This window comes from Heterodontus francisci, chromosome 32 (genome assembly GCF_036365525.1).
Source record: "Heterodontus francisci isolate sHetFra1 chromosome 32, sHetFra1.hap1, whole genome shotgun sequence".
In the NCBI taxonomy this organism is placed as follows: Eukaryota; Metazoa; Chordata; class Chondrichthyes; order Heterodontiformes; family Heterodontidae; genus Heterodontus; species Heterodontus francisci.
Window position 1 is genome coordinate 11,434,645 of NC_090402.1, and position 25,791 is coordinate 11,460,435.

Below are 25,791 nucleotides of genomic sequence, written 5' to 3' on the forward strand. Positions count from 1 at the left end.
GTACAGTACTAATGAACCATTATTCCTCAGAATTCTCATCAAAATGAATAAAATGCCTTTTAAAACATCGGAAGTATTGTGTGAGCAAATACAGTGAGATTGGACAAGTGCATGAGATCAATCAAAACGCACTTTTACTTGTGCTCCTGGAGCAGCTCAGTTGACTTCACTTATGTAGACATTAATCATATCTCACCAACAGCCAAGGATATATTCTCATCAGCAATTTCTCCTGTATTCAGTAACTGTGGGCTGCAATAACGATCCTCTTTTACAAGCTCCCCACAGTTGTGCTAAACTAGTTCTTGCAAAAAAAACTTCTGCATCACTTAACGAGTTTATTTAAACTTGTTATTTAAAGAGTAAAAGAACACAGTTTGGTGCTATTTATTGGATCTCTGCCTTTTCTCTTCTGGGATCTGGTTTCACATCCTGCCAGGACAGATAAATGAAAGTCACCTCTTTGAATGCTGATTTGTTAAATTTCACAATTTCAGTCCACTGCAGCAGAAGCTACACCAAGGAAAACACTGCATCACCAAGTCACTCATCCATCATAGGAGGACTATGAGCAGTTCTGGTCACTATATTACAGAGGGACATTGTAGCAGTGGAAAAGGTGCAGCAAAGGGTCTGTCTGACAATGAACACCTGGAACAATAAATTTTTATTTATATTTGTCAGAGAAGTGGTTCTGATGGTCTAAACTTTAGCTTCTGAGGGCAGAAGAATGGATTATGAACTGCTAAATCTGCGTAGAAAGGTGAACATGCAACCAAACTCTCAAATGATAAACCTGAGAGTCAAGAGACAAAAAAAACCCAAGCCTTTAATTCTTCATCAGAATTTGGCTTAAAATAGTTTATGATATTTAGCTTTCAAAGAGGGTTTAATGCTTAATCATTAGTAATATAGATTCTTACCTTGTAGCTTAAATATGTGAGGAGCATGGTCTCCAGGAAACTAATTAAGGCCACTGTAACCTATGGAGATTAGAGAATTAAAGTGCAAATGAAAATGTCATATTTGAGAATTAATTTGCATTTCTTATTTGTATAAAGCTAAAAGAAAAATTCCACTCTATACCAACATCAACTTTTAAATTAAAATGAACAGACGGAATTTCACCCGCGTGAAGTCTGTTCCTAAAAGCATTCTTCAGATTTTCTCACATATTGAACGCATGCGTTTTTACAGCGGAGTTCAAATGTTCAAATGTATAAGATTATATACGGTCACGTGTAATCTTATTAGGAAGAGTGACAGCAATGATACTGAATGTCAAGGCTAACAATGTCGTTATAATGGCTCAGATTTTGCATTAAGAATAACGGTGGGGCTAACAGCGCTCACTGTTATTATGGAGTAATTCAGTCAGCAACTTCCAGAGCATGCGAAATCCAAAAGTTGTTATCGGAGTTATTCTGCTCCTTCACAGAATGTGCTGTAACAGAACCTCGCCAGTCAGCTCAGCATTGAAATCAACATAAAGGCGTGAAGCATCTGTACTTACCCAGCAGCCACACCAGTTACTAGTGCATTCAGGTGTAAGTGAATATTTAATGGTGTGATCAGTCATAATTATGTCCCCCGATTTAGATTTGAGGGGGGTGATCTTCTTGATGGTTGGCCCAAGAGCTCTCTTCATGCCATCATACATTCCTCTGATGTTTCCGGTGTCTGAGGCCAGCTGAATATGGCTGCATAGGTGTTGCCAGTAGTCGTTTGCGCAACGCCTAGCTGTTCTTTGTGCAGTACTTCTGGCTGCTTTAAGTGCTGCGGATGTTAAATCGCTGGGGGCTTTCTTGTAGTTCAAAAGTGCAATGCGCTTAGCGGCTATGACAGGTTCCAGCTCTTCATTATGAGATTGAAACCAGTCTGCATTTCTCTTCGCACTTTTGCCGTAGGTGGTCAAAGCTGACTCATAGATGGCGTCTCTGATGTGGGCCCACTTGGTCTCAGCATCCCCTGTGGGAGTGTTTTGAAGGGCTGTTACAAGTGAATTTAGAAATTTTTGTAACAGCTGTGGGTGAGAAATTCTGCTCGTGTTGATGCGCGGGTGGCCCTTCTGCTTGGAATGATGCAACTTCTTTGGTCTGAGTCTAACCTTGCTGCACACCAGGGAGTGGTCGGTGTCGCAGTCCGCACTGTGGAAGCTGCGTGTGATTTGAACACTGTTTAAGGCGGCTCGCCTTGTGACAATGAGGTCTAGCTGGTGCCAACGACGTGATCTTGGGTGCCTCCATGAAACCTGGTGACAGGGTTTAGTGTGAAAGAACGAGTTGGTGATGCAGAGGTTATGATAGGTACACAACTCAAGCAGTCTCTGCCCGTTCTCATTCATCCTTCCAACGCCATAGCGCCCAAGGCAGGAGGGCCATGAGTCATGGTCGGCCCCAACCCTGGCATTAAAGTCCCCCAGCAGGAATAGGTGTTCGGTGTTGGGGATGCTGCTAATGATGTTATGGAGTTGTTCATAGAACTGGTCTTTAGCTTCAGGTGCGGAACAGAGTGTTGGAGCATAGATGCTGAGTAGGTGTACTGGACCAGAGGTGGTGAGCAGTCGGATGGACAGTATGCGTTCCGAGCCATTTGAGGGAGGCTCTATCATGCTGAGCAAGGAGTTTCTGATGGCGAAGCCCACTCCATGCTGTCTTGGTTCTTCAGGATCCCTGCCCTGCCAGAAGAAGGTGTAGTCTTGCTCTGCTAGAGAGCCACTCGCGGGGAGGCGAGTCTCCTGAAGTGCTGCAATGTCCACATTGAGTCTACTGAGCTCGTTGTTAATGATGGCGGTCTTCCGAGAATCGTTGATTTGTGTAAGGTCTTCCGACAGGCCAGGACACATAGTTCTGACGTTCCAGCTTGCAAAGCGAAGGGCTGGTACCTTCTTTCCTTTTTTCATGTTGTTTGGTGCGGTGTATCAGTCCACCTTTCGGGCAATGACCCTGAGCTCCAAGCACCCATTGAAGCAGGCAGACTGTGGCGGGACAGAACCTTATTGACCGGGGGCTGCCCGGTTTGAGGCGGGCGGTAGCTGTCCAGTGAGGTGCAATGACCTCTCCCACCGACAAAGGCAACCCGTGGCGCCCAGTTTCTACGCCAATTTATCTGGACTTATAACCCGTAACTGCTGCCTTCCGTGTTGTTTCAGTCGCTGTGAGGCAACTATGGAGTGACCTCTCCATGGCGCATGCCTGGGCAAATTTATGGACCGCTGGGTTGAGCACTACCTAGAACTGTACTCCAGGGAGAATGCTGTCACTGAGACTGCCCTCAATGCAGCCCAGCCTCTACCAGTCATGGATGAGCTGGACATACAGCCAACCAAATCGGAACTCAGTGATGCCATTGATTCCCTAGCCAGCGGAAAAGCCCCTGGGAAGGACAGCATTACCCCTGAAATAATCAAGAGTGCCAAGCCTGCTATACTCTCAGCACTACATGAACTGCTATGCCTGTGCTGGGACGAGGGAGCAGTACCCCAGGACATGCGCGATGCCAACATCATCACCCTCTATAAAAACAAAGGTGACCGCGGTGACTGCAACAACTACCGTGGAATCTCCCTGCTCAGCATAGTGGGGAAAGTCTTTGCTCGAGTCGCTCTGAACAGGCTCCAGAAGCTGGCCGAGCGCGTCTACCCTGAGGCACAGTGTGGCTTTCGTGCAGAGAGATCGACTATTGACATGCTGTTCTCCCTTCGTCAGATACAGGAGAAATGCCGTGAACAACAGATGCCCCTCTACATTGCTTTCATTGATCTCACCAAAGCCTTTGACCTCGTCAGCAGACGTGGTCTCTTCAGACTACTAGAAAAGATCGGATGTCCACCAAAGCTACTAAGTATCATCACCTCATTCCATGACAATATGAAAGGCACAATTCAACATGGTGGCTCCTCATCAGAGCCCTTTCCTATCCTGAGTGGTGTGAAACAGGGCTGTGTTCTCGCACCCACACTTTTTGGGATTTTCTTCTCCCTGCTGCTTTCACATGCGTTCAAATCCTCTGAAGAAGGAATTTTCCTCCACACAAGATCAGGGGGCAGGTTGTTCAACCTTGCCCGTCTAAGAGCGAAGTCCAAAGTACGGAAAGTCCTCATCAGAGAACTCCTCTTTGCTGACGATGCTGCTTTAACATCTCACACTGAAGAATGCCTGCAGAGTCTCATCGACAGGTTTGCGTCTGCCTGCAATGAATTTGGCCTAACCATCAGCCTCAAGAAAACGAACATCATGGGGCAGGATGTCAGAAATGCTCCATCCATCAATATTGGCAACCACGCTCTGGAAGTGGTTCAAGAGTTCACCTACCTAGGCTCAACTATCACCAGTAACCTGTCTCTAGATGCAGAAATCAACAAGCGCATGGGTAAGGCTTCCACTGCTATGTCCAGACTGGCCAAGAGAGTGTGGGAAAATGGCGCACTGACACGGAACACAAAAGTCCGAGTGTATCAGGCCTGTGTCCTCAGTACCTTGCTCTACGGCAGCGAGGCCTGGACAACGTATGCCAGCCAAGAGCGACGTCTCAATTCATTCCATCTTCGCTGCCTTCGGAGAATACTTGGCATCAGGTGGCAGGACTATATCTCCAACACAGAAGTCCTTGAAGCGGCCAACATCCCCAGCTTATACACACTACTGAGTCAGCAGCGCTTGAGATGGCTTGGCCATGTGAGCCGCATGGAAGATGGCAGGATCCCCAAAGACACATTGTACAGCGAGCTCGCCACTGGTATCAGACCCACCGGCCGTCCATGTCTCCGTTATAAAGACGTCTGCAAACGCGACATGAAATCGTGTGACATTGATCACAAGTCGTGGGAGTCAGTTGCCAGCATTCGCCAGAGCTGGCGGGCAGCCATAAAGACAGGGCTAAATTGTGGCGAGTCGAAGAGACTTAGTAGTTGGCAGGAAAAAAGACAGAGGCGCAAGGGGAGAGCCAACTGTGCAACAGCCCCAACAAACAAATTTCTCTGGAGCACCTGTGGAAGAGCCTGTCACTCCAGAATTGGCCTTTATAGCCACTCCAGGCGCTGCTTCACAAACCACTGACCACCTCCAGGCGCGTATCCATTGTCTCTCGAGATAAGGAGGCCCAAAAAGAAAGAAAGAAAAGAAAGAAAGAAAAGAAAGTCATAATTATAGGCAAACAACCTCTCTGGCCCTGAGAATTTAATTTTATAAATGCGGAGTCCTTCAGAATTTAATTGCTGTTGGCAATTTTAGTTTCAGTTTTCTGTCTGTCTCTTATCTCCCAATCTCATCTTTTGTTCCCTCTCTTTGCTTTCTATACATGATTTAGAACTAATTTATACTACCTGCTTTATACTTCCTGGTTTGGATTCTGCATGGCTCAGTGAGGATTCTTCAATCTGATTGGTTGAAGAGCCTCGCTTTTTTTTTGTCACGCTCACTGTAGAGGGTGACACTCTGAAACAGATGTCTGATTAGAGCAAATCTCCACTCAAAAGCCAGCAAAAACTCTGTGGGCAGCTGTCAGCAAGGTGAACAGCAAGTGCCATTCCTTCGCTGCTGACAGCAAAATCCAGGCCATTGTTTATCGTAATTGGTTATCAGTATCATGTCCTCTGGAAAAAAAATTGGAGACTGAGTGGATTAACACGCTGTCCTATCACCACTGGTGCTTTGAATTGACTCCAATGCAGGTTAATGGATTTGCTATACACTTCTATGTAGAATAACCTTGGGCACCCTCAATCAAATTAATTGCAGGCATTGCGAGTATACCCTCAATTTGGCACAAATTGGCAATCTGAATGAGACTTTAAGACAGATAGGCAGACAAACAGGTCTCTCTAAAGATGGGATAGTGTGGGAAATGATACAGGGAAGGATTGCTGTTTTGAGATAGAGTAAATCACAGTTCTAGAGCAAAGGAAAGAAGGCTTTATGATTCACTTAACTCACAAATACCAGCCCGAGAGTGTTCGATGTTGGCAATATTCATGAAACAAAGTGGAACAGTGCTCCATTCCAAACTGTATGTGGCTATAAATTCCTCCACACTTTACATTTAGAGTAAGGATAATTGCACTTAGCCACTGTGGCTCTTCCAATGTACAGCACATGAAGGAATTCTGAGCCACACAATGGCAAAACATTTAGGAGGAGGATAATTATAGTGGGTTAAGTGGTTTCCTACAGGGAGACACATCCTGGGGCAAATGATCCAATGTCATGTTCAGGCATCTGCCAGCATTGCCTGGCACAGAGCTGGCTAAAAGGAAAAAGAAAGTAATTCAGAATAAAAATGTACGGTAAAAATGAATAAATCTCGTCAATGTAACATTAGAATTCATCATTTTAAATACTGCTGCAATTTACTTTGTGTTTTCATGTGGGAGTTCAGTCTGTCTCAAAAGTTCCAAATGATGATACATTTTCATCTTCCCATTATATGGTGTTCACAATTGGCTCCTGTAGTGCTTGATTAAAGTACTATCGAGCACATTTGAGCCCTCGGTTTATATCCCTATTAGGTACATAAGAATAACCATCTGGCTTTTTGTCTTATGGCCCTGTTGTGAAAGTACATTATTGCCTACCCTTTCCTTAAGGCACGAGACGGTCATGTCCTTGGAAAGCATGGGCTGCAAGCTGAGCCCATTGCACAGTGTGATTCAGACAAACGTGTCGCTGTTTCTCAGATCCGCTCAGAGAACTGGAATATTCAATGCCTCAGAGACAGTTGATGCAAAATTGCAGTCCCGGGCAGCAAACTGCATACATACCATGGTCTGAATTTTATCAGGCAATAGTGGCCCTGATGACAGACGCGAAAGCTAGGGGCAACCCCACCTCGGCCTTTTTTTGGGACCCTCAGCTGCAATTTGGGTCCATACAACAACTAATTAGTTGCCTGTCCCTTTAAGGGAAGAGATCCAGGCTCCAAGAGCTGTCTGCTAATTGGAGGGCTGGCAGCGCTTCAGTCTCAACAGCTCCACCGAGAGCAGTGGCTACTGCTGGGACTGCACCCAGCTGAAAGGACACAGCGATAGACGCTGCCCTTGCAACAAGGGAGTCGCCAGGGCCAGTCGGACAGGCCCTGACGAGGGAGGGGTAGGGAGTTGGTGAGGGCTGGAGGTGGGGGGGTGGGTGGTGTGTTGCTGCAGAGGTAGCCGTTGCCACCACGGGCCTTCCATGGGCCACAGAGTGCCCGATTAGGAGGGCCACCCTTCCCTGAGCCCGCAGGGAGGCCGCCAGGGTTTACCAGGCGGTTTCCCCATATGGCATAAGGCACACCTGGTGTTGGTAAAATGCCATGGCAGCAGGAAGGCAACTGGCATTCCACCCTCCCACCTTCCCTCGACATTTTACAGGCCCCCACCCCCCCACATCCCAGCCCATCCCTGGAGGGCTGGTAAAATCCAGCCCAGTAAGTGCGAGTAGAGAATGGAGATAATTTCCCCCAATATGTCAAATATTTTCATGTTCTTTTATTGCATTTTCTCACCCACCTGAATTCCCCACAGTGGCAGACTTCTGTTTACCCAAAGTATAGGTGCCCTGTAAATAACAAAAAAACAAGCAAAAGTGTTGAATGTACCTTTCAAATATTTGAATCATACCCAGCCATTCATTCAGAAATATTACATTTCACTGCTAAGAGGCGTAATAAATTTGCTTATTCTGTGCGTATACTACATATCTGAATTATTTGGTGTTATAAGACGAAAAGCTGAAATTATAACAAAATCCATCCGTCAAACTAAATTATTTCGTCCTGTTGCTGCACGTGCATTTTATCTCTGCTCCTATAATGAGGCTGAAGAAACTGAACGATGACATTCCTGATCAGGTGTTAATCTGAAGTCTGGTCTTCTGAGGGTATGGGGACAAAACAAAAAAAGCAATGGCTCCCTCTGCAACTCTGTTGCCACCTGAACTTCCTCTACCAATAAACGTTCTAAAAGTTAGTTTGCATCAGCATCATTGCACTGATGCACTCAAGTTATTTGTGGGTTTCATCTCAGCTAATATGCATTGGGAGGGAATGTGGAATGGGTAAATTGCAGATCAGGTGCCCCTTTCATGTGACAAAGAGGTCGAGAACTAGGCTGCATGGCTAATGAATGAATGCTTGACTGACAAAGACTGGATGGGGGCTGGGACCGCTTAAGTCTTTTAATTTCAGTATAAGGCAGTTAATAATAGTTGCAATGAAATAATGTTGTTTTCTTCTTATAAAGCAGTGAGCTACACAGCAAATAAGTAGCCCATTTTACATCCCAGTAGTTGTGAGCTTAACACTGGCTGAACAGTAACCACACCGGCCATAGTCTTAATTGTAAGCACGTAACTGTGTGCCATGGGTTAGACTTGCCTCGGTTTCCTATTTTTCTGTGAGAAAGGTGACTTAAATATAAAGTGACGTTCCCTGCTCTATATTCATAGCTTTCTGTTTGCTTAAAAACAGCAAATAGAGGAAATGATACCCCACGTGTCTTCTCAAATTGAGGGGAGGAAAGCAGAATTGAAGACAAAATGGTCAGTTTTCTGTGAATATAAGATGTCGCTTGTGGTGTTCTGGAGACTGAAGTAAAATTCAGCTGAGTTTAATAAAAAAAGATATGAGAACACATGCTGTTGAAAACAATGGAGTCTTCTTTAGTCTTTTACTTTCACTTTCTAGTTCCTTCTGTGTGTATGGTAGCCTCCAGCAAACAAAATGCACAACGCAATTTTCAAAACACTACATCTCTGGAGATTTATTCTTCTAGTGTTTCCAAATCAGAAATGTGCCAGCAGAGTTTAAGATCCAGTTTTCTCCCACCACCCCAAAAGAGCGCGGTTTCAAGCACAACTCTTCACGGGAAGTCACTTACCAATTGATTCCATCACTGGATAATGGGTTTGAAGAATAATTCTTCTTTGGACATCCCCAGCTGAGAGAAAATCCATAAAAGAGACAGAAAGCAGCATCAGTAAACCATAAAAGTCCTTGGACAAACTGTTCCATGTAATGAAACGTCCCACCGTATGATACCGGGAACAAGTAGTACAGACAACTTCATGTGTAGCTGGAGATTGGTTTTCAGGATGCTTTGATGGTAAGGTAATAGGCACAAAGGCGGCAGTGAGGTTTATCATAGAATCATACAGAACAGAAAGAGGCCTTTCGGCCCTTTGTGACTGCTCTTTGAAAGAGCTACACAATTTGTCCCACTGCCCCCACTCTTTTCCCCTAGCCCTGAAAATCTTTCCTTTTTAACTATATATCCAATTCCCTTTTGAAATTTACGACTGAATTTCAGGCAGCGTATTGCAGATCTTAACAACTCACTGCATAAAAAAATTCTCTTCATCTCCCTTCCAGTTCTTTTTCCAATTTCTTAAATCTGTTCTCTCTGGTTTCTGACCCTCCTGTCACTGAAAGCAATTTCTCTTTATGAGGGGTTTTGATAGAGGGGTTCATGATTATTTACTCTATGAGATTCCCCCTTAATCTTCATTGCTGTAAGGAGAACAATCCCAGCTTCTCCAGTCTCTCCACAAAACTGACGTCCCTCATCCCTAGTGTCATCCTGGTAAACCTCCTTTACACCTTCACCGAGGCTGAGACATCCTCACGAAAGTGTGGTGCTCAGAATGGGACACAAAGCTCCAGCTGAGGCCTTACCAATGACTTATAAAAGTTTTAGGAGGAGAATTCTCAAGTGCAGAGGCCCAGGACTAAAGACTCTATCTCCAGCACTGCAGTCAATCTGGTAGAGTGAAGAATGCATTCTAGGTTGTCGGCTTGCAGAAAGTTTGAAGGGGTAGGACATAGTGAGGCCGGGGAGGGATTTGAAAATGATCTTGAGGTTTATGTGCTGGGGGGCGGGTGGGGGGTGTGGGTACAGGAGATGGTGGCGAGCAATGTGCACAAGTGTACAGGACTCTGTATGGGACAAGCAACAGATTATCGGATGAAATAAAAACTAAGTGCTGGAAAAGCTCAGCAGGTCAGATATCACCTGTGGAGAGAGAAACAGATTTAACATTTCAAATTGATGACCTTTCATCAGAAGTGGGTGACTGAATGAGTTGGCAGTTTCTGTAGGGTGGAGGATTGGAAGCCAGAAAGGAAAGTTCTAGACAAATTGAACCTCGAGTTGATCGCAGTGCTCTTCAGTGGCTGTGGCAGTGAGGTAATTCTAATCTCAATCTTTGTTAAAGAGAGTTCGAAATCATCTAATCAACATTGGGCTGACTTTTACCAGCCCTCTGGAGACAGACTGGGAGGTGGGAGGCCTCATAAAATAGCAGAGGTGGCGTGGGGAGGGGAGCCTGTGTCTTCCCACAGGATATTCCCAGAGGCAGGAACCTCAGTGATGTGACCGCTGCTGCGTGGAGAAACCGCCAGGTAAACTGTGGCGGCCTCCCAGCAGGTTCCCGAGGTGCCCTCCCTTATGGCCGTTCCGTGGCCCACAGGGGAGCCCCCGCTAGCAACGGCCACCCCCGTAGATACGTTGGTGCCACTGGAGGGTGCCTGTCCTCGCACATTAACCTGGTCACGGCACATTTAAATAAAAAATTTACCTGGCCTTCGAGGGCAGCTCAGCATGAAGGTTCCCTCTTCTTCCTGTAGCCTCAGCTGTGGCCACCTCTATTGCTGATTGGGCCGGCACCGCCGATGGTAAAATACCATCTCGGGTCCTCCTGCTATCTGCAAGGGCTCGGGTCCCACTTTTAGTCCTAGCAGAGGGGCATCCCAGGCTTTGATAAAATTCCAGCCATTGATGCAACATGGAGCATATGAAATTAATTTCTGTAAAACATTTCTGCATTTCTCTCATAGTCCAAACTGCTTCAGTAGCAAAACCTTAAATATTGGTTTCTATATCGCACAGTTCCCACTATCTTACTTAAATGCTACAGGCAGTAATTAAGACAAGCACACAGATTGTTAAGGCTCAACTCAATGATGCACAATCAGCTGGGAAAGGAAATGGGATCTGCTAATAAGACACAGCATTTTTGGGGGATGCCAAACAGGATGGTTTCCATCTTGGCAATGTTGAGCTGAAGCAACTTATAGCTAGACCAGAGTTTGAAAATGAGCAGGCATTCAGACAGTACAGTGACAATGATCAGACACCACAGTGACCACAGGGCAGTGCGGAGAGAGTCAGATAGCATAACGACCGCAGGGCAGTGCAGTGACTGTGAGATAGCATAGCAACTGCAGGGCAGTGCAGTGAGTGTGAGATAGCATAGCAACCGCGGGGCAGTGCAGTGAGTGTGAGATAGCATAGCAACCTCAGGGCAGTGCAGTGACCACGAGATGCTGCCAGCACAACAGCTGGACAGCAGAGTGACAATTTGATGATGTGATGACAGTGGAGCAGTGCTGAAAGAGAGCAGTGACAGCAGGAAACACATTGACAATGGGTCAGCACAGTGACAGTCTGACAGCTTGTTGCCGGGGTGACAGCATGACAGTAGCACAGTGCATTGACAATGGGTCTGAATAGCAACATGGGAACAAGGTGTAACAGTCGGAGGATGGTGATAGACAGTGGAAGAGCAGGCAACAGTCAGAGGGTGGATGGTAATGGAATGGTGGAAGGGTGGGTGATGGCAGGAGGATGGCTAATAATGGGACAGTTGAACAAAGTTAGTGGCTGATAGGTAAAGTCAGATGCTATTGTGTATATATGGAAAGTTGATCTCACATATCATACACCCTTAAAAAAAAAGTAATATCTGTTTTACACATCCTTAGAGATGTCTGATAATATCTCTACAGCTTGCAGTCATCAAGAAAAATATCTCCAGCAGTACACTAAAATTAGTGGGTGCTCATTTCAACTGGAATCATAAAAAGTGCTCTCCTGCTCTCAACATACAGAACAGAAATGAAATGGAATGCGTATGTAAGATTGTCATTATAAATGCAAACCAGACTAGATGACAGGTAGAAGTCTTGATTATTGCCTGTCGCACCTAAAAGTTCAATAATGTCAAAAACTGTACACCATGATACAGAAACTAATGTTTAACGTCTGCCTCTGAAGCAGTGTGAATCATGAGGAAAATGTCAAAGGTGTATTTTTTTTTTAAAGTATGCTAATTCAGTTCTCACACATGGCTGTCTCAGAAATTTAACCACTAAATTCTCTGCTGAAGCATGTTCACAAATCAACAAAATCTGAAGAGGGCAGAGAGAGCAAAGGACGTTACAGTCAATCATTCTTCTTTTCAACTGCAATGATGGTGAGTCCTTCAGCTAATTGTAAAAAAAAAAAATCAGCAATTTAAATCCACATAGAATATATCGCACAGAAACAGGCCATTCAGCCCAGTCAGTCCATGCCAGCATTTATGCTGTACTGCACTCTCCTCACATCCTTCCTCATCTGACTCCATCAGCATAACCTCTATTCTCTCCTCTCTCACGTGCTTATCTAGCTTCCCCTTAAATGCATCTATACTATTTGCCTCAATTCAACCTAAACAAAGCATTTACACAATAATTGGACTGGTTATGTTTCTTTAGTTGACAGCCGATAGGGTAAGTGGAAATGAAGACCCAGGAAACATAGGATCTACCTGACCTCTAGCCCTGACAAATCCAGCAAATTTACTGTGACTACATGAAACCCATCGTCAGGATCTAGTGGTGCATAAAGCATCTTAGCTGTGACACAATCTCTTAGTAACACTTGGAACTTGATTTGATGACATTTAAAGTGCAATCTTACCGTGTTTAAAGATTTTCGGAGGTTGAGATCAAAAGCGGGTTTCAACTCTGTTGGTGATGCCTGGCCACCCACCTGCACATTCATACCAGAGGCGACCAATTAAGAGGCCACCTCCAGGAGCGCTGTCCAATTCTGGATGGCGGGCAGGTCATGCACCCAGCTGGCCCAACGGGGCGGCCCGTCGAGATGTCAGGCTGGCAGCCCGACTGGGAGAGGCAGGCGGCTGCTGTAGCAGGCAGGAGAACGCCACAGCGCCTCAAGATGAAACCATTCCACAGGATGGCTGCTGGCCGCAGCTGTGGCCCACAGTTTCCTGTGGCTCCGGTGGTGGGGCGGGGGGGAAAATATAGGAGGCATCGCAGGCCCCCCGCTGGCAAGCCGTCTCCAGGCATCTGCCAGGCTTTAGCCTCAGTGGGCCCCTGTCCACTGCTGGGAAAATCCCAGCCATGTGTCCAATCAGCTCACAAATGGGCACTTACAAATACAGACTGGCTACCCAGCGCTGCTGAACAGGTAGCTCTTGTTGCTTCAACCTCGTCTCCAGCAGGATGAGCCGGAGGCGAGAACTCGTCAGCCACTAACTTGATGCCCTCCTGTCTTACCTTCCCTCCTGGTCCCGCTGCCACAGTGAGACTGGTAAGATTCCGCCCATAGTGTGCCACACACCAAAAACCAGAGACTGGACTGCAGTTTATAAAAAAATATAACAATATGGAGTTGTTGACTAATCACAGAAATCAATCTCCATCAATTAGTCTACAACAGACCCAGGCTTAAGGCGAGGAAAACCCACAGAGGTGGAGAAATTTGGGAACCACAGGCCCAAAGTCACCTCTTCCTCTCTAGCATGTGCCTTATGTCACATTTCAAATTGCTCATATACTATATTCCAAAAGGTTATTTTCTGTAAGAAATCTATATAATCTGCATTTTGGATGAATTAATACTAACAGTTGCCACCGACTCCCTAGGGAGCCTGTTCCATAGTTTGACCACGCACTCACTGAAATATTGGGGGCAATTTTAACCAAATCCATCCGTCGGGTAAGTAACAATACCGGGGGCAATGCTGGTTTTACATACTGCCTGATTTTACTCTTTATTGATGTGAATGGAGACCAATATTGGGCAGGATGTAGAGCCAGTGATCCACTTGATCCTGTGGGTTTCCCGACGGGCAGATTACATTAAACTTAGCCCCATTGTTTCTGCAAATTAGTTCTGAATTTACCCTCCCCTTCAAGTAGGAAAGTGTCTTTTGGGAGATACTGTCAATGGCACAACGCCCATCCCTAATCCCCCTAACAAGGATGGTAGGGGCCGCTTCAGAAGGCATTAAAATCAAGCACATATTGTGGAATTGAAATTACGAGGAGGCCAAACTGGGAAGGATGTTAAGACTCCTTTGTGATCTTGTGAACCAGTCCGATTTTTTTCTTTAAACAAGAATTTAAGAGCCTTTAATGATCTTTTTACTGGTGTTAGTCCACAAGTTAAAAGATCTATTGAGTTCAATTTCAAAATTTTCCATGACTACTGTATGGTCTGATTTAGTCCAGTAGAATTCTATATATTGGGAGTGAATGCGAATGATTTGCTCCAATAGAATTTCTTATAATGGGAGTGAAGGCAAAGTAATTTGGTCCTCTGAAGTTGCATACAAAAGCAGTGAATGGAAAGTAAGTTGGCTCACTAGAGTTCTCTACAATGGGAAGCAATTCGAACAGGAGTTTCCATATTGTGACCCATGGGTTATATGTGACCCCCTCAACCCTGACAATCCAAACCTCAAGAGCCCAGTCAATGCCATCTTAATTCAGCCTGTTCCTTAACCATTGGCTTGTTCTGTTTGAATTTCATGGGGCTGGAGACTGTGGAAAGGCTGTATGTAGTGATCTTTCCTCTTTGATGGATAAATGCTAAGGCAGAACACCAGCTGGTATCTATAAAAATGAATAGTAACATTGAGTTAATCTTCACATGCAACATCCAAGCCTCCACAGTGTGAAGTTATGTGGCCCACAAAAACTCAAATCTTGAATGCCCCTGCACTAGATTTCTGTAAAATGGGAGTGAGTATTAAGTGGTTTAGTACATTAGAATTCAGTGCTTGGATCAGACTAGTGCTGATCAAGGATGGATGGACTACACTGATGATTAAAGAAAACACGTATAATTGGTAATGATAGGGCACTCAGTCTGTTACACTTATGTCTTCTTGATAAATGGGCTAGATAAAACAAACCATGCATCCTGATTTCCTCTTACTTCTTGGCCGGGCAGTAATCCACATTCAGCAGAATTCTGTTTTCATAAAAAGTCTCCTCAACATATACTGGGGCCTTGAAAACTATCTTGAGATGCTAGTGTACAAACATTTAATGCATTCCTCTGAAGTCCCTCTCTCTAGGCCTTTACAGAGGCACTAACCCCTATTTAAAATAATTGGATCGACATGGCAACAGCAGGGAGGAATTTCATGGAGATTCAGCCCCTAACTTTTCATCCATTAATTTGGAGCGCCTAACCTAAGAAATCAGCCTATTGAAATTTATGTTAGATATTGCAAATGGCTTTGGCATAAAGGCTTATAAATGGAATCAAAGCATGTTATATTAACCATGCACATTACTTTGCAACAAATATCACAACAGGAAAAACTGCGTCTTGTTTCAAATGTTCACTTTTCTTGGGTTCAAGCTCCACTTTGGACATGGGCACAAAATCTAGGCCGGCCATTCAGCATTTTTCGGAGGGAGTGCTGCAGTACTGGAGGAGCCGTCTGTCAGATCAGCGGTCAAGACAACGCCTGTTCAGGCATACATAAAAGGTCCCATGGTGTAAAGAGAACTTGCTTCAAACTGGTATTCTGGTAAATGCCCCCTGAACAATAGAACCTGTTGCTCTAAATGAGGTACAAATTATGTGTTTTTCTTAAATTACACACTGGTTGATTTTGCGTAGTCATAGAGTTATACAGAAACAGGCCCTTCGGCCCATCGTGCCCGTGCTAGCCAACAAGCACCTATCTATTCTAATCCCATTTTCCAGCACTTAGCCTATAGCCTTGTATGCTATGGCGTTTCAAGTGCTCATCTAAATACTTCTTAAGAGGGTTCCTGCCTCTACCACCTCTCCAGGAAGTGTGTTCCGGATTCCAATCACCTTCTGGGTGAAAAAGGTTTTCTGCAAATCCCCTCTAAACCTCCTGCCCGTTACCTTAAATCTATGCCCCTTGATTATTGACACCTCCACTAAGGGAAAAAGTTTCATCCTATCTACCTTATCTATGCCCCTCATAATTTTGTATCCCTCAATCAGGTCCCCCCCTCAGCCTTCTCTGCTCTAAGGAAAACAACCCCAGCCTATCCATCTCTCTTCATAGCTGAAATCACCTGGTGAATCTCCTCTGCACCCTCTCCAGTGCAATCACATCCTTCCTGTAGTGTGGTGCCCAGAACTCTACACAGTACTCCAGCTGTGGCCTAACTAGCATTTTATATAGCTCCATCATAACCTCGCTACTCTTATATTCTATGCCCTGGCTAATTAAGGCAAGTATCCCATATGCCTTCCTAACCACCTTATCTACCTGTGCTGCTGCCTTCAGTGATCTATGGACAAGTACACCAAGGTCCCTCTGACCCTCTGTACTTCCTAGGGTCCTACAATTCATTGTATATTCCCTTGCCTTGTTTGTCCTCCCAAAATGCATCACCTCACACTTCTCAGGATTAAATTCCATTTGCCACTGCTCCGCCCATCTATATCGTCCTGTAATCTAAGGCTTTCCTCCTCACTATTCATGCCATCTGCAAACTTACTGATCATACCTCCTATATTCACATCTAAATCATTAATGTACACTACAAACAGCAAGGATCCCAGCACCGATCCCTGCGGTACACCACTGGTCACAGGCCTCCACTCGCAAAAACAATCCTCGAGCATCACCCTCTGCCTCCTGCCACTAAGCCAATTTTGGATCCAATTTGCCAAATTGCCCTGGATCCCATGGGCTCTTACCTTCTTGACCAATCTCCCATGCGGGACCTTAACAAAAGCCTTACTGAATTCCATGTAGACTACATCAAATGCTTTACCCTCATCTACACATCTAGTCACCTCCTCAAAAAATTCAGTCAAGTTTGTTAGACATGATCTCCCCCTGACAAAGTCATGTTGACTATCCCTGATTAATCTCTGCCTCTTCAAGTGGAGATTAATCCTGTCCCTCAGAATTTTTCCAATAGTTTCCCTACCACTGAAGTTAGACTCACTCGCCTGTAATTACCTGGTTTATCCCTGCTTGAATAATGGTACCACATTTGCTGTCCTCCAGTCCTCTTACACCTCTCCTGTGGCCAGAGAGGATTTGAAAATTTGTGTCAGAGCCCCTGCTATTACCTCCCTTGCTTCACATAACAGCCTGGGATACATCTCATCTGAGCCTGGGGATTTATCCACTTTTAAGCCCACTAAAACTGCTAATACCTCCTCCCTTTCAATGCTAATTTGTTCAAGTATATCACAATCCCCCTCCCTGATCTCTACACCTACATCGTCCTTCTCCATAGTGAACACAGATGAAAAGTAATCATTTAAAACCTCACCTACATCCTCCAACTCCACACAGATTGCCACTTTGGTCCCTAATGGGCCCTATTCTTTCCCTGGTTATCCTATTGCCCTTAATATACTTATAAAATGCCTTGGTATTTTCCTTTATCTTGCCCGCCAGTGTTTTTTCATGCCACCTCTTCACTCTCCTAATTACTTTTTTTTTTTAAGTACCCCCCTACACTTTCTATACTCCTCTAGGGCCTCTGCTGTTTTCAGTGCTCTGAATCTGCCATAAGCCTCCTTTTTTTTTTCCTTATCCAATCCTCTATATCCCTTGACATCCAGGGTTCCCTGGGCTTGTTGGTCCTACCCTTCACCTTTACAGAAACATGTTGGTCCTGAACTCTCACTATTTCCTTTTTGATGTAGACTTTCCTACAAGTAGCTGCTCCCAGTCCACTTTGGCCAGATCCTGTTTTATCATATTGAAATTGACCTTCCCTTCCCCACATTCAGTACTTTTATTTCTGGTCCATCTTTGTCCTTTTCCACAAATACCTTAAATCTTACAAATCTAACAAAGAAAAACCCTACTAACTTAACACAACAATTTGGAAACACTTATATTTTAAATTTAAAATCTTAACAGAGAATGAAGATGTATATTTCAAACTCTAAATCTCAACACAGCACTTCTATTTGACAGTTACTTCCACCCAAAGAATTTCCCTACATGTTATAGCATCTTAGTTTGTTCACTTCTCCTGGAACCAATCCAAAGTGTACCACAGCTCTTCGGAATTCACTTTGATTTCCTTAGTTTCTCAGCTGACTTTTGAGATATGGGATCACTTCCCAAATCTGGACTTCCCAGCTTGAGCACGGGCCTGCCTCAAAACAGAAACACCCCTGGTTCCTGATGGCCGCTTTGCTCCTGGGTTCAACTGAATTCCATAAGCCAACAGCTTGTCTAAAAGCCAACTGACTGATTGCGTTAGCAAGCATGCGGATCAAAAAACCAACAGACACCCCCTGTATCATCTATCTCCATAGCAATGTGCTACATGTGGGATAACCCAGATGGCAATTTAAACTAATTGTTCCCAATTCCAAATCTTCTCTTTGATCTGGGAATATCATAAGAATAATTTAAACCAGACTGTGGGAGCTGTCTCCATCAACAAGTTAACAGGGGTTCCCATTGTGTAAGGAGAACAACCCAGCTTCTCCAATCTATCCATGTAACTGAAGTCCCTGGAACCAGTCTCATAAATCATTTCTGCACCCTCTCTAAAGCCTTCACATTCTTCCTAAACTGTACTTCCCAGAATTGTGGCCAAATCTATGTTTTATAACTTCCTTGCTTTTGTACCCAATGCATTGATTTATAAAGCCCAGGACCCCGAACGCCTTTTTAACTACTTTTTCAACCTGCCCTGCCACCTTCAATGATTTGTGTACCTATCTCCCCAGGTCTCTATTCTGCACACCCTTTAGAATTGCACTTTTTGTTTTATATTGCCTTTCCTCATTTTTCTCACCAAAATGTATCACTTTACGTAGCACAAAAATTAAAGTTGGCTACACTTCAAAAAGTACTTCATTGGCTGTAAAGCGCTTTGAGAAATCTGGTGATTGTGAAAGGCACTATATAAATGCAAGTTTTTTTCTGTTTATTTCACACTTCTCTGCATTAAATTTCATCTGCTACAAGTTCACCCATTTCCCCAGCCTGTCAATGTCCTTTTGAAGTCGATCAATTTCATCCTCACAGTTCACAACACTTCTAAACAATTGGGAGATATAAAAAGGTGGCTACAATAACACTGCTGGTGGGATGGTGTTATCACAGTGTGAAAATTTAAATGGGCAATTTCCATTATAAATGTGGACAGGGCAATTTATAATGGATGAACTGACAATGATAAGTGAAGCTTAAAGACAGAAACTGTACATAGATAGAAGATTTTAAATATATTATATTGATATTTTCGTAGGATAAGATGAAATAAGGTAGGAGGAGGCTCGTGTGGAGCTTAGACACTGACCTAGACCTGCTGGGCCAAATGGTCTGTTCAAAATTCTATGTAAAGATATATAATTTTCACGAACCTTATTCTTTTAAATTTGAAAGATCAGACAACTGATGTCCTAAGTAACCCACTATTTCGACAGAGCTTTGTTGTATTAAGCAGTTCACTAAAGGTGGGGTCAAAACTCAGGGTGGACAAGAAACAACCACAGCTCCCTCAACATTGAGATCAAAATTATGGCTGTGGTGCTGGTAATGCAAAAAAAGGCATTGTTTTTTTTAAACGGTCACAGTATTAGCTTAATTAAATTGAGCGTGCAAATGTCACCATCACCGAAACTGGAACCACACCAAGGCAGATCCTTAGCTGAATGAATGACTGCCAGTGTCACGGGTGTACGTGCATTATGATCCTAGCTGCTTTCATAAGAATCAATATCTTACCATCCAATTGCTTTTGTATCGTCCAGCAAAACACGCACTATGTACAGAAGACAGGTGAGCAGCTTCAGAGAGAAGTTAAAGAGTCGTATTCTTAAACCTGTAAATGAGAAAAGGCCCAGCATCCATGATTTTCAGGTCATTTCCAATGAATGAACTAATTAATGTCATGCCAGCTTGGCTCAGTTGATATCACCTTTGCCTTTGAGTCAGAAAGATAATGATCCCAACACTGAAGGAGTGTTGCACAGTCAGAAGTGCTGAACTTTGGATGAACTGTTAACCAGTCCCTTTTTGAAAAGGTTTGCAGCGCAAAATATGCAAAAAAAAATTTGGAAAAAAAAAATCATGACCTGTGTTTGCAAAATTATGTATTCCTGACAGTGAATAAAAATTGTACAACAAATCATGACCAGGTGTAGCTGAGAGGCATATCAGCCACTAGAGGGAGATATGTGCCAAGGTCCACATTTAAAATCCAACCTCAGAAAGATTGCAGCTAATTTCATGTTAACATGTTAGATCAGATTAGACTGGATGGTTCATTTCTTGGAGAGGTTTCATTTCACCAGACTGACCCAATTTTAAATGTATTGTTTTCCTATGATGCTACAAAAATTAAACTTCCCTGGGAACCTTGGAGTCAAGCTTAATTCCAAATATGTAAATCTTTTCAACAAACTATGTAATCAATGATGTCTTCTTAGAGCGATGTTTCCCAAACAGTTTTTTTTTTACATTAGTTTGAGTAAATAAATCATTTGAAGAAAGCCACTAATATTTGAATTCAGAAAACCTGTATTCTTCAAACACCTGGAAAACACTTAAAAGCTGTACAACAACAACTCGCATTTATATAGTTAAAATGTCCCAAGGTGCTTCAAAGGAGTGATCAACAAACAAAGTTTGACACCGAGCCACATAAGGAGATATTAGGCCAGGTGACCAAAAACTTGGTCTAAGAGGTAGGTCTTAAGCATTATCTCAAAGGAAATTAGAGAGGTTTAGGGAGGGAATTCCAGAGCTTAAGGTCTAGGCAGCTGAAGGCACAGCTGCCAACGTTGGAGTGATTAAAATCGGGGGTGCACAAGAGTCCATAATTGGAGGAACACAGAGATCCAGGAGGGTTATAGGGCTGTGGGAGATTAGGGATAGAGAGGGGCGAAGCCACAGATGGATTTGAAAACAAGGATGAGAATTTTAAAATCGAGGTATTGCTGGGATGGGAGCCAATGTAAGTCAGCGAGTAGAGGGGTGATGGCTGAATGGGACTTGGAGAGAGTTAGGATATGGGGCAGCAGCATTTTTGAATGAGCTCAAGTTTATGAAGGGCGGAAGATGGGAGGCCAGCGAGGAGAGCATTGAGGCAATTTTGGTTATTAAATGAAGGCTGAACATTAACAACATTGTGTGTGTTCTGGAGGGACTGGGAAGAACATAAGAAATATATGAGAAGCAATAGGCCTCATGACCTCTTTCGCCTGCTCTGCCATTCAACAATAGCTGATCTTCCACCTCAACTACACCTTCTCCCACCCTATCTCATTATCCCGTGATTCCTTTAGTAACCAAAAATCTATTGATCTCTGTTTTGAATATGCTCAATGACTGAGCATCTACAGTTCTCGGAGGTAGAGAATTCCAATGATCCACAGTCCTTTAGGTGAAGAAATTTCTCCTCATCTCAATTCTAAATGGCCGACCCCTTATTCTGACACTGTGACCCCATGTTCTAGGTTCCCCAGCCAGGTGGAAACATCCTCCCAGCAGCTACCCTGTCAAGCCCCTTAAGAATTTTATGTTTCAATTAGATCATCTCTCATTCTTCTAAACTCTGGGGAATATAGGCCTAGTCTACTCAATCTCTCTTTATAGGACAATCCCCTCATCAAGGAATCAGTTTAGTGGACATTCTAAGGCAATTATAACCTTCCTTAGGTAAGGAAATTAAAACGAATCACAGTATTCCAAGTATGGTCTCACCAAGGCTGTATATAATTGTACTAAGATTTCTTTACTCTTATACTCCAATCCCTTTGTAATAAAGGTAAACATACCTTTTGCTTTCCTAACTGTTTGCTGCACATGCATCTTAACTACCTGTAATTCATGTACAAGGACACCCGTCTTCCACTGAATACCAACATTTCAGTGTCTCATCATTTCTATTTTTCCTACCTATGTGGATAGCTTCACATTTCTCCACATTATATACCATCTGCCACATTCTTGCCCACTCTCTTAACCTGTTTATATCCATTTGCATCCTCCTCACAGTTTACTTTCCCACTTTAGTTTAGAGATACAGCACTGAAACAGGCCCTTCGGCCGACCATCAACCACCCATTTATACTAATCCTACACTAATCCCATATTCCCACCTGTCCCTATATCCCCCTACCACCTACCTATACTAGGGGCAATGTATAATGGCCAATTTACCCATCAACCTGCAAGTCTTTGGTGGTGGGAGGAAACTGGAGCACCCGGAGGAAACCCACGCAGACACAGGGAGAACTTGCAAACTCCGCACAGGCGGTACCCAGAATTGAACCCGGGTCCCTGGAGCTGTGAGGCTGCGGTGCTAACCACTGCGCCACTGTGCCGCCCCACAGTTAGTGTGTATTGTCAGCAAGCTTGGATACATTACACTCATTCCTCTCATCTAAGTCATTAATTTGGATTGGAAATAGTTGAGGCCCCAGCACTGATCCTTGTGGCACCCCACCCACCAGTTACACCCTGCTAACCTGAAAATGGCCCATTTACTCATGCTGTCAATATTTTGTCTGTTAACCAATCCTCAGTCCATGCTAATATATTATCCCCCAGTCTCATAAGCCCTAATTTTGTGTCATATCGTCTTATTGGCATATCAAATGATTTTTGAAAATCCAAATAAACTACATCCACTGGCTCCCCTTTATTTATCCTGCTAGTTAAACTGCAAAAAAAAAACTTGTCAAATACGACTTCCCTTTCATAAATCTGTGTTGAATCTGCCCAAACATATGATTTTCTAAGTGCCTCGTGACCACGTCCTGACTAATAGACTCCAGCATTTTTCCTACCACTGATATCAGGCTAACTGGCTCAAAATTCCCTATTTTTTCTCTTCCTTCTTTCTTGAACAGCGGGGTTACTTTTGTTATCTTCCAATCTACTTGGCCAACACACAGAGAAAAAACAGCATGTCGTTAGCAGTTCTACCTGCAGCTAAAGGAAGATGAGAAGGAATTACCCCCAAAACTTTAACTGGTCTTCCTCTTGCAGTTAATGTGTGTGCTTCCAAAATTTTCTACTTCAGTTTCATATCAGAGCAACATTTCCAAAAGGTTACACCTTTAACTTTTTGCCACTGTGTTTCCAGCATTTCGGTTTTTGTTTCGTATTTCCAGCATCTGCAGTATATCGTTTTTTGTGTAGATTAACAAATCCAAATTCATTCAAGTTCATTAATAATGAGGTATATTGGGTTGCAAATTCTCCCCTTTCATTTTGGAATCTTTCAACTATAACGGTTCTGTCGATTGACTTTCTCCCCCTTCACACTATACTTTTAAAACAGAAGTTACATATACAAGGCTTGAAAGAGTAATATTGGGCTGCCATTCATTATCTAGCACAGGTATGGTAGGATAGTGGGGATGTTACTGGACTAGTAATCCAGAAGCCCAGACTAACAATGCAGAGACGCAAGTTCAAACCCCACCAGGAGAGCTGTGGAATTTAAATTCAATTAAATAATTATGAAATCTGGAATAAAGTATCAGTTTAGAGTGACCATGAAGCCACCAGGTTGTGTTAAAAATCCAACTGGCTCGTTAATGACCTTTAGGGAAGGAAATCTGCTGTCCTTACCTGGTCTGGTCTATATGTGATTCCAGACGCACCACAAAGCAGTCAACTCTAAATTTCCCTCTGAAATTGCCTAGCCAGCCACTCAGCTATGTGATGTCCGTGGGACTTGAGTGAGGTTTAGCTGAGTTTGGTATAAGATATGAGTCAGAGATTGAGAGACAAAGCCTGCAGCAGTGGAACATAAAGGCTTCTCTTTTATTCTTCCATAGTTTCGCTTTCTCTTTGTTAGCATGTGTGTTCTTCAGCAGCCTCTAGTGTACACAATGCATAATGCAATAGCAATTTCAAAACACTACAGCACTACATTAAAAGCGTTACAAACAAAACTATTCCATATGGACTACAGCAGTTCAAAAAGGCGGCTTACCACCATCTCAATTAGGGATAGACAATAAATGCTGACCTTGACAGCAACACCCACATTCTGTGAATAAATAATAAACTACCTAAATGAAATGTCATATGTAGAGGTAATCAATGACTGCACTTTTTTGAAAAAAAGCTAGATTCAATAAATCTTCATTGCAATATTAATTTCAGCTTGTCATGTACAGTGTCACATCATGTCCAACCTGCATCTCATTTTAATAACAATTCCACTAAATGGAGTGAGTGGGTAGGGGTTACCACTTAAAAATCAGCATTTCCCACAGCAATTCACAATTTTCTACCTGTATTCCACACACCCCCATTCCGCCCCCGCTCCAGTTTTCAGTTTCCTTTACTCTTTTTGTTTAAACAGCTGTTGTTTACCTGCCAGGTTCAGCACTTTTATTCTGTGTTTCCCTGCAAAGAATGTAACAAAATTCTTCCCTGGTCTGACAAATTAATAGGTTTACTGTAGCGTAATGTATTTTTAAATACATGTTCCCTCTCCTTTCCTTTTAAGTGGACACACTGTGCAGACAGAGCATTCCCGACAAAAGGCATTGGGAAATTGCGCAATGATTTATCTTCAATAAATTAAAATAATTTGTGGAGCCCGAGCGAGGTTTATAGTGGCTGCATGCTGTTGCCACTCACATCGCTCTTGGTGTCTGGGGCATTTTTCAGTCACTCCACCAAAATAATCAATTGCATGTAAAGTTCCTCAAGATGTTTCTGAGAGACGTGTTAAGACACTACATAAATGCAAGTAAAAGCAAAATACCGCAGATGCTGGAAATCTGAAATAAAAACAGAAAGTGCTGGGAAATGCTCAGCAGGTCCGGCAGCCTCTGGAGAGAGAAGCAGAATTAACATTTCAGGTCAGTGACCTTTCATCAGAACTGCTCTGATGGAAGGTCACAGACCTGAAACATTAACTCTGCTTCTTGCTCCACAGAGACTGCCTGACCTGCTGAGTGTTTCCAGCATTTTCTGTTTTTATTACATAAATGCAAGTGTTGTTTTTGAATTTGGTGTTTGACTGCTCTGTGGATTATGATACAGTTGCTCACAAGTGTGAAACAGTGTGGTCAGATTTACCTCTCGGCACCAATCCTGACCATTTCACTTACTTGATCTTTGGTTTTTTATGAAGAAGAGCTTGAGTCGTTCCTTGAAGGTGTTCTCGTTCACATAGAATTCCACCTGTACCCTGGAGAACAGAAAGTAAATCTTGTAATATAGTTATGGAGAAGATAGCTGATTTTCAGTCTGCATCTTATTATTTGTAGTGTTCAAACATAACACCATCCCGACTGAGCTAAGTCTGGGCTTCGTAGCTACATCAGACATCCAGACTGAGCAATAACAGCTACTTAAATCAAAAGACAGCTTGCAGTGGCTGATCAATTTTTTTTATTCGTTCCTGGAATGTGGGCGTCACTGGCTAGGTCAGCATTTATTGCCCATCCCTAACTACCCTTGAGAAGGTGGTGGCGAACTGCCTTCTTGAACTGCTACAGTCCATGCAGTTCATGCACACACAACCACACACATTAAGAATTTAAGATTACAAAAGGGTTTCATAGGGTAGACGTAGAGATGCTTCCACTTGTGGGTGAGACCAAAACATAAATATGAGATAGTTACTAATAAACTTGTCATGGGTTTTTGTATTATCTTAAGCAACACAATGAGATATGTGGATTCCAGTTCCTTGAAGATCTCTAGAAGGTTTATTTACAGCTAAAACTAATACACAGAATACACAGCAAACTATATACAGAACCTTTGTCCAGAGTGTTACAGTGCAAAG

At 43.4% G+C, this 25,791-nt stretch overlaps 1 protein-coding gene across 8 annotated transcripts in view; it reads right to left on the reverse strand.

Moving 5' to 3' along the window:
* kcnt1b (potassium sodium-activated channel subfamily T member 1b) overlaps window positions 1-25,791 on the reverse strand; it is a 357,067-nt gene that overhangs the window by 144,064 nt on the left and 187,212 nt on the right. For 6 of the 8 annotated variants that reach the window (XM_068012234.1, XM_068012233.1, XM_068012235.1 and 3 more), the window contains exons 2-6: window positions 25,109-25,188; window positions 19,752-19,848; window positions 8,852-8,911; window positions 7,484-7,532; window positions 924-983 (exon numbers count right to left, since the gene is read on the reverse strand). In XM_068012234.1, coding sequence (XP_067868335.1) covers window positions 924-983; window positions 7,484-7,532; window positions 8,852-8,911; window positions 19,752-19,848; window positions 25,109-25,188 — 346 coding nt within the window. Of the gene's footprint in view, window positions 1-923; window positions 984-6,168; window positions 6,249-7,483; window positions 7,533-8,851; window positions 8,912-19,751; window positions 19,849-25,108; window positions 25,189-25,791 lie in introns of those variants that run through there. The other 2 variants (XM_068012236.1, XM_068012237.1) reach the window with 2 other exon arrangements.